General features: G+C 42.3%; 1 protein-coding gene across 5 annotated transcripts; it reads right to left on the bottom strand.

Annotated features, from left to right (window-relative positions):
* Positions 1-364: 364 nt before the first annotated feature.
* FCGR1A (Fc gamma receptor Ia) lies at positions 365-9,185 on the bottom strand. 5 transcript variants are annotated; one of them, XM_021688071.1, is made up of 6 exons: positions 9,098-9,185; positions 8,678-8,698; positions 7,640-7,894; positions 2,779-3,030; positions 1,575-1,859; positions 365-840 (listed from the first exon to the last, which is right to left on the bottom strand). In XM_021688071.1, the coding sequence occupies exons 1-6, from the start codon at positions 9,126-9,128 to the stop codon at positions 632-634; spliced, it is 1,053 nt and encodes a 350-aa protein (XP_021543746.1). In that variant the 5' UTR covers positions 9,129-9,185; the 3' UTR covers positions 365-631. The 5 variants fall into 5 exon arrangements, with proteins under 5 accessions (XP_021543746.1, XP_044770067.1, XP_044770066.1 ...); XM_044914132.1 differs by lacking the exon at positions 7,640-7,894; XM_044914131.1 differs by lacking the exon at positions 8,678-8,698.
* Positions 9,186-9,682: the final 497 nt, after the last annotated feature.

Here is a 9,682-nt window from a genome sequence, read left to right as displayed (position 1 = left end):
CAAGCTGTGTGGATGCATTCCTTGCTCATGGGCTGAAGAGAGAAGCCACCAAATAACCACGCTGACTCCAGGGATGTGTCTGTGTTTCACCCATAGTCTCTCAGGAGCTATCTATCTCTAAGTTACCTTTCCTGCTTTTGGGTCTACACGCTTTTCTCTTGTATCCCTGATATTCATTCTCTTTTTCTGCCTCCTCCTCACCCTCATTCTGTCTCTTTTCTATCTTAATCTCTTGTACATATGCACACACTTACCTTTTCACCCTGTCCCTAGAAATAATACTATTACTCAAACTACATAGTAGGATAATCAGGTTAGACTGGACTTACAAGTTTTTAAAGATTTCTTTAGAGTAGGTCTCACTTCAGATCGTCCCTGATGACCCAGTTTTCAAGTTTATCTCCACTGAAGTCAGCTCATTTGTTTGCTTTATTTCAGAGTTAATCAGATATCTGTCATGAGACTCACAGTTCTAATGTGTTTAAACTTTCAGATGTATGCACCCCAGCGCTTGCACAGAGAAGAAGGCAAGGGACTGTCTAGATCCGTGGTGGGCCCCTGCTGGGCTGCCACAGCCCTCCCTCTGTGGCTTCTGGTATGTCCTTTCTTGTAGCTGCTCTCGTTCATGACATTATGGCTCTTCTAAATACCTCTCTTTTTGAAGGTAGGAGTTTACTCTTTTCTCATGACCAGAGTCCAAAGAGATTTCTAAATTCCACTTTTTCTTTCTTCGCAGTTCCTTATATATAATCGTACAGAAAATGGTGTCCACCAAAAATAGCATTCCTACTGCCAGATAGAAAAGGACGTGAAACCAAACAAGAGTTTGTGTCTGGAGGCCTGAAAAAGAAAAATGACAAGAAGAAATGCTAGTTAGAGTGCAGAGGGATCTGGCTGAGTTATATTTGGGAGGGAAGGCTGGCTGACATGTGGTGTGCCTGTCCCCAGTGGAGACACTGGTAATTTCAGGGGGCATGTGGTGTACGGACCAGGGGCAGGCTCCTCGTAAGAGTTTAACTGCCAAGGGCCCTCTCAGTGGATGGACTTCCTAGTTTCAGGCATAAAGGCTATTTCTATGTCATTTAATGCTTGAAATGAATTTGGGTTGAAGATAAACTTTTTTCCCAAAGAGTCTTTGTTTTGGAGTACCTCAGCCAGATCAACACTTGGGTAAGTATTTACGTGCAATCCACAAAATCCCAACCTCACCAATCTACCATATGAGCTCCTTGAAGAACTGCACCCCAATGTCTTCATATCCCCACACCCATGACAATAGATGGGAGGAACTCAATATATTGTTGATTAGATGTGGGGGGTAGGGAGGAGGAGTGAGGGGAAAAGAAAGAGGAGAGAAAATAGGAAATGAAGAAAGGAAGGAAATAAAGGGAGAAAGGAAAGGAAATTTAATGAAGTTCATGAGAATAGTGAAGTTACGAATCAAGAGTAAAAAGCCTGTTCATGGGTTTTCCTTGGCTGGGCCATGAAATCCCCGTAAACAAACCTCAGCCCCAAAGGAGAAAAGGGAGCATCTTCTCCTTGTGCCTTCTCCTGTCAATTCCCCTCATTCTCACCAAGGACTTGAAGCTCCAACTCAGGGCTGCGCTTGATAACATTGCCATCTTCCGTGGTTGCCTCGCACCAGTATAACCCTGAATCTTCTCTCTTAGCAGTTAGTATCTGGTATTCAGAGGATGTGTTCCTGCTCAGCAGGGTCTTGCTGCCCATGTAGAAGGAGAAGTAAAGCTGCAAACCAGGTCTCTGTAGGAGCAACTTTGTTTCACAGCTCAGGTTGACCAGATGCCCCTCCAGGATGGGTGATGACAAAGATGCTTTTAGCACTGGGGCTGGAAATAGCTCTAAAGAAAAAGTTGATGGGGATAGGGTTGCCTGCTTCAGTGTCAAGATTCTTTTTACAGAAGGTATACCCCCTTCCTCTTTGAGAAACCTGCTCCTAGAGAATGCATCCGTAAGACAATTTTTCCCACTTCCAGCAGAGAGGCAATCTTGGGGTTTCCTCACAGATATCTTATAATTGCCAGCTTCCTCATTTCCTACTGTGGAGAATACCTCCACACAGTCCATGCTTCCCTGAATAGCCATGTTATTGATTATGTGGCCATGCCTTTAGGTAATGGTCCACCAGGAATGGATACTGACCCACACACTAGCTGGGTCAGTGACTCGTTACTTGTTTTACTGCCTCAAAAGATAATCTGGGACAATCCTCTCTTCCCCATAGGAATGAATTCTTTTTCAGATAGAAAAAAGTTGCTAGTAGTTATGAGTCCTAAGATGAAAGAACCACAATCCAGGCCCACATGCAAGCTAGAACAGAGGAAGCTGCTGTAGTTAGCAGATGTTCAGAGAGAAGTACAACCAGAGAGGTCACATTGCCTCAAGAGATAGACAGAAAGTATAACTGACTCCTAATGTCTTCATGGCTTCTGTTTCTATAGAGCTTTTTATGAGATTCCATTGAGTCATTTTCTAATAACTCTCCTACCTCCCTTGAGTGAATCTCTATTCCTTGCAACTAAAATAAAATTGATGAAATAGATCCTCACTATGCCCTGGCCTTCATGTTAGCTCCTGGGGTTACTGATGAGGCATTGTGGTTTACTGGAAAAAGCAACAGACTGAGGCCCAGCCACTGGTCACTGCATGGCCTTCAGTGAGACAGCTACCTCTCCGGAACTTAAGTCTTCACTTGCAAACTTAAGTGATGATTTGTGATGGTCCTTAAAACTACAGCTCTATGACTATTCAGATACATACCTTTTATAGTGATAGATACTCCTGCTGATTCAAAGCGTTGCTTTCCCTCGCCTGAGCAGTGATAGATGCCATTGTGACTCAGGTTGGTTTTCAGAATGGTGACTTCAGAATTCTGAGGAGAAAACCTAAAGACCTTGCCATTTTGGTAGAAAAGCATCTTGTACACCAGCTTATTCTTCCATCCATGACACTTCAAGGTCAGAGGTTCCCCTTCCATGATGACTCTGCTAGAGACCTGGAGCAGTAACCAATCTGGAAAATATAGACCCAAAATGTATATATGTAGTAGCAGAGGTACGAGGAGGCTGGAACTGGGCCCTGGGGGGGTGGGGGGAGGTGTTCTTATCTTTTTCTCTTTACAACATTCTAACCTCAGAGCTCTGCTGAATTTGAGGCCTGTTGCCCATCCCTCAATTAGCTTTGCTGGGAAGAAAAGTAGTCTTTACCAGCAGCCATGCACACAGCCCCTTCTTATCTTCCCTTTCCAGATTTCAGAAGTTGGTTGGGATAAAAACAGTTTACCGTATTAGTGGTAGGCAGTATTCTAAGATGACCCCAATGAGTCACACCCTGTGTAATCCCCTTGAGTGTGGGTAGAACCTGAGACTTGCAACATATCAACAGGATATGACAAAGGTTATGGGATGTCTCTATCATGATGATGTTACATTATATGACTCTGTCTTAGCTGACTGGACTGAGAGAGTCTCCCACTGGCCTTGAAGAAGTGAGCCACTATGTTGGGAGAGGGCCGTATGGCAGGGGCCTGCCTCCAGGAGCCGAGATTGGCTTCTAGCTGACAGCCAGCAAAAAGGCAGGGACCTCAGGCCTACAACATAAGGAACTGAATTCTGAATTCTGCCAATGACCACGTGAGCTTGGAAGAACTGAAGGAAGGAACACAGCCTAGTCATACCTGATTTCGGCCCCTGTGGAGCACCCAGCTAAGCTGTGCTGAGACCCATGGAAAGATAATAAATGTGTGTTGTTTTAAGCTGCTGTGTTTGTGGTAATTGTTACACAGCAATAAAAAACAAATACACTCCAACTCCTAAGTTGTTAATGAGATCCCACATACTAAGACAAACTCACAGAATAGTAAACATCTCCAGATGGTATGTGCTTCTAAATTGATAGGATATACACACATGTGCAGATCAGTGATCTAGCTGGTAAAAATGAGCTCCAAGTCCAAGGGGCCCTCCCTTTAGATGTACACCTGTACACATAACTAAAAATGCTTCCTTTTTCTTTCCCTCGGGCAGTGGGTTTGGCTAAATGAGGATGAGGTTCTTAAAGGACAAAAGGGGACAGCAGTGCTTTTGTAGCACTGTAGGTGTAGGATTAGCTTAGAGAAAATTCACATCTTCCCAAACATACATGCAACAGTTGCAAATACCGAGTACATACTAGGCCACCAGCAATTTTCAACAAATACTAGAGAACTGATACCATATTTAACATAAATTCTGACCAAAATGCCGTAAAATTAGAAATCAGTAACAAAAAGCCACCTTCCTAAAACACTTCTAAGTAATTCATGAGGAAAAAAAAATACATACATACTAATGAAAATTAAAAATATTTAGCCTTAAATGATAGTGGGAGTATTATATATCAAAAATTGTAGGATGCAGCTTTTAGCAAACATTACTAATTTCCTACTCAAAAGCCATTCTCTCCATCTTCATCACCTTGGAGCAGGATGGGGATACTCATTCTAAGCCATATGATTAGGACTTAGGTCCTCAAACCAGCTGTATTTTTGTGGTCTCAGCACACACAGATTTAACTGAAGCGACTGAGAGCTAGTGTAACTGCAGTTGAATCCTCCACTGCTGGTTAACAATGGCAAAACTTTTTTTTTAAGATTTTATTTATTTATTTGACAGCATGTGAGCCAGCACAAGCAGGGGGAGTGGTAGGGAGAGGGAGAAACAGGATCCCCAGGGAGCAGAAAGCCTGACTTGGGGCTCAATCCCAGGACCTGGGGAGCATGACCTGAGTTGAAAGCAGACACTTAACCAACTGAGTCACCCAGGCACCCCTGTGGCAAAACATTTTTAAATAAGGGCATAGAGACTGATGTATTATACTACAGTAAATGTAAGCACTTCTTTCACTGAAAAAAGAAAACAGCATAGATAACGAAAAGACAAGCCACAGAGTGGAAGATATTTGCAACACTTGAAAAAGGACTCATGTCCAAAATATAGAGCTCCTACAAGTCGATAAGGAAAGACAACAATAAAGAAAAACTGGCAAAAAACCTAGACAGGTACTTTACAAAAGAGGATATCCAAATAGGCAATAAATGTGAAAAATGCTTAATGTCGTCTTCAGGAAAATGCAAATTAAAGCTATGTGATAACTATTGCACATGCATCAGAATGGCTAAACTGAAAAATATAGAAACCGAGTGGTTAAAAAAAAGAAGAAACCACCGAGTATTGATGAGGATGAAAAGGAACCAGAACTCTCACACTCCACTGGTGTGGGTGTAATGTGGTATAACCACTTTGAAAAACTAAAGCTGAATGAATATATGCATATTTGTGACCCAGCAATTCCACTCCTAGGCATATTCCAACACATATCTGTACATATGTGCACCAAAAAACATGTATAAAAATGTTCACAGTGAGGACACCTGGCTGGCTCAGCCGGTAGAGTGTGCGACTCTTGATTCTGGGGTGTGAGTTCGAGCCCCATGTTGGGTGTAGAGATTACTTAAAAAAAATAAAATCTTTTAAAAAAAAATGTTCACAGCGGTACTATTTATAAGAGGCTCAAAATAGAGGGGTCCCTGGGTGGCTCAGGTGGTTAAGCATCTGACTCGATTTTGGCTCAGGTTGTGATCTCACTGTCCTGAGGATGGAGCCCCACGACAGGCTCTGCACTCAGCGTGGAGTGTTTGAGATTTTCTCTCCCTCTCTCTCTACCTCTCCCTCTCATTCTCTCTCAAATAAATAAATCTTTTTTAAAAATGTAAAATATATTATTGTCAATACATCATCAATGCTGAGGCTTCTAGAGTCTGTGCAGAGGCAAAGAAAATGGCCTCTTCCCAGCCCTGCTTCATTTTTTGTCACTTGAACCATGAAACACTCTGCTTCTGCTTGAACTACACAAAGTCTCTCGTTAAAACAGTTCTGTCTGGGGGGCAGTCAGTTAAGCCTCTGCCTTTGGCTCAGTCAGTCAGGATCCTGGGGTCCTGGGGTTGCTCCGGGGTCTGGCTCCCTGCTCAGGGGGGAGGCTCCTTCTCTTTCTCCCTCTGCCCCTTTCCCCTCTTGTGCTCGTGCCTGCACACTCTCTCTCCCTCTCAAAAAAACAAACAAACAAAAAAACCAATTCTGACAGCTCCCCTCCCATCTGTCGCCTAGGATCTGATTCCCAGAAATCTAAGAGACTAATAAAGAACGCCTAGCATCTCCCTAGCATTTCTCAATATTGCCTTGGCTAAAACACATTTCCTCCAAAAGCAACCTAGTCCATACAAATCTAATTCCGCCTCCAGCATGGATTAACTTTTACATGATCAATTACAATGAAGTTTTAACTTACTGCTTTTGAATAACTAAATAACACATTTGAATGATTTGTATTGAATAATGAAACATTTTACCCTAAAAAGCATTGCAGTTTCCATTTCTTGACAAATAGAAACCTTTTACAGATTTAAGTGGATAGTGGGTTTTTCCCCCTTCTATTCATCAGTTTAAAATGCTTAGTCTCACAGTAATCTCATGTCCAGAATATTATCTTACAGATATATTATGAAATGTGCCCCAGGCTATACATATAGAGATGTCTATTGCAGCATTGCTTGTAAAAACAAAAATACTGGGGTGCCTGGGTGGCTCAGACCATTCAGCGTCTGCCTTCAGCTCAGGTCATGATCCCGGGGTCCTGGGATCGAGTCCCGTATCGGGCTCCCTGCTCAGCGGGGAGCCTACTTCTTCTCCCTCTGCCTGCTGCTCCCCCTGCTTGTACTCTCTCTCTCTCTAATAAAAAATAAAAAATCTTTAAAAAAAAAACAACTGGAAATACACTACAAGTTTACTAATAGGGAGAATGATTAAATCAGTTACAGCACCGCCATATGGCAGACATTTGAAAGTTCATGGTAAATGTCTATTGATTTAAACAGACCTCCAAGGTATTTTCAGTGATAAAAGCAAGGTGTAGAACAGTATATAGAGTATTCTACCAACCACCTTTTTTTTTTTAAAGTTCATATATATATTAACAGCTTTATTTCTACAGAGGTGACCATGGGACTAGGGGTTTGGGGTGGAAGAGAGACTTCATTGTTCATCATTGTACATTCCTCTGAATTCTTATTTACTATGTGCAGGCATAACTTTTTTCAACAAAATTAGATCGTTTTTGTTTTTTTAAAAGATTTGATTTATTTATTTGAGAGAGGGTGAGTGAGAGAGAGCATGAGCAGGCAGAGTGAGAGGCAGAGGGAGAAGCAGGCTCCCCACTGAGCAGGGAGCCCGATGCGGGGCTCAATTCCAGGACCCTGAGATCATGACCTGAGGCGAAGGCAGGCACTTAACCAACTGAGCCATCCAGGTGCCCCCAGATTAGATCATTTTAAGTAATAAAATCTTAGGGTCTGAGTTTTACACTAGATACCCTGCTCACAGCTGTCCCAGTTGGGGTGCTGTTGGGGCACAGTTTAAGGACCCTAATGTGATATTCTGAGTATCTTGACTTAATTTCACCTAGTAGGCACATAGAGCTGAGACTCATACTCCAGTAAACGAAAACACACGTATCTGGCATGCAGAAAGGAGAAAACACAAAGGAAGACCTTGTGATTTCCAACTCTCCTGCTCCATGCCATACTTACCTCTGTGGACTTCCAGCTGTACTGGGTCACTTGGCACTGAGAGACCTGTCTGGCATCTGTATTCACCATTGTCACTGACACTGGCAGCAGCAATTCTGTGTCTGGGGGTCAAGGTCTGAATGGCTGTGCCATTGAGAAACCACTGTGTAGAGGTGTCCCCAGGTAAATGGGGTCCCTCACACCATAAGGTTACATTTTCCTCTTGGAATACACTGACCCAAGGAGGCTGCAAGGTGATCACTGCCTTTGCGGGGTCTGTTTTGGGGATTAAAAAAAAAAAAAAGTGGAATAAAAGGAAGGTCTGAGCAATTGGTAAGGTTTTGTGGATAGCACAAGGTAAAAATACATATTAAATGAGATTGAAAAATAAGCAAGTGGGAACCTATAAAAACTAGCTACTGAGAGTATCCAGATCCCATGCAGAGAGCTCTGTTCATGTTATTAAATCTACATCTGGATTTTGGAGCTTTGGGGTTCCTAAGAAACAAATGACTAATTTAGTTTTCACTGTTGGTAAACAAAGAAGCAGGGTTTTAAACCAAGGCAAGTTGATTGGAGCTGGTTCTCTTACCCCCTGTGCAATACTGTCGTTGAGGGTTAAACTCAGGCCTTAATTAGCATCTGCATTGGAAACCAAGACTCAAACTCCTCACTTTGAAACCTTCTTGGTTCTCTTGCTTGGTTCTCTCTGAGGAGAAAAAAAGTACTCGGCTTTCTTCTAAAGGGGACTGTTTCAAGAAATGTTAGAAAACCCAGCAGAGCTACGTCTATGGTTTTGCAATTCTGGCCTTTTCCTGCTATTATATACACGTAGGCATTTAGTCCTGAGGTCAGGGCTTTTTCAGGAAACCTTAGAGAGAATCCTTAAAAACCAGGATTTTATCAAAATCATACTCTGAATATAGGGGACTTTACATAATTTGTAAATCTTTCTTGTTTCTATCCTCTCCCTATACTCTCTTCTTCAGGATAACAAAACTCACCCATTAGAAGAAGGAATGTGGCAGAGGAAGAGAGACTGAGTTAAAGATCACTCACCCGTTTGCGCACCAGCTGGAACTGTAAGAGACCAAAGAATAGAGGCATAAGTTGGTCAGTGGGAGATGACAAGGAAGGGAATCGAGGAGTCAAAACTAATATAGACTCTGAGGGGCCAGCTTAGTCTCTTGAGTCTCTCTCTACCCCCTTTCCAAATCAGGCACTAGTGGTATGAACAACCTATAGATGGTTATTGATAAGGCTTTATTTTGATATGATGCTTCCAGGCTAAATATTAACCACTAAGTCTCTCTTCCTATGCTTTTGATATAATGAGCATGAATAAACCACGGAAGCACAGATACAGTTGTCCCCATATTCATGAGTTCTAGCCTAGGATACCAAAGGAAGACAAAAAGTCTTGAGTCCCCATAGCCAGAGGCAGTACCCTTCTAGCTATCCCCACTAAGCCCAACTTACCCCAAAGGAGCAGAGCTGTCAAGAGCCACATGTTATCTCCAATCCGATGGGAGTAGTGAAGTCTGTAACATGCAAGATTTTGAAGAGTTTCTGCTGGAGGCTCTGGAGCCAAAATTAGATAAGAGGAAGGAAATTGCCTCTTCTAACCACTACCATCATTCTGTTTTGAGAAATACATCCTTAATTTTTGCAGCATTCTCTCCCCATTCTCAAACTACTTAGCATGTCTTCCCTAGTTTGAAACTCCGGGTTTGGGGCTTATGAAACTCTCAGAATTCAAGGGAAAGACTAAAGTTTTTATTGATATTCTATTCTAACTGTATTCTCCCTTTACTAATTCTGTTTCTTGGGGCTAAACTATGGCAAATCCTCATTTCTAAAATTGGTTCAAAGCTTGGCCAATGCCTCTAAAATTTTATCATTTGAATCCAGATTATTCTATATCAACCTCTACATGACATGTGAGGAATAGCTCATTTATAAGAGTTCCCCTACTCTTATAAGGGGAACTTATAACTCCCCTCCTCTTATATCCCAGAGGAATGAGGTCTCTATTCCTCTGGGAATGCATACAGGATCAATGTC

Source organism: Neomonachus schauinslandi, chromosome 4, assembly GCF_002201575.2.
Source record: "Neomonachus schauinslandi chromosome 4, ASM220157v2, whole genome shotgun sequence".
NCBI lineage: Eukaryota > Metazoa > Chordata > Mammalia > Carnivora > Phocidae > Neomonachus > Neomonachus schauinslandi.
This window is presented reverse-complemented; position numbering and strand designations above follow the sequence as displayed.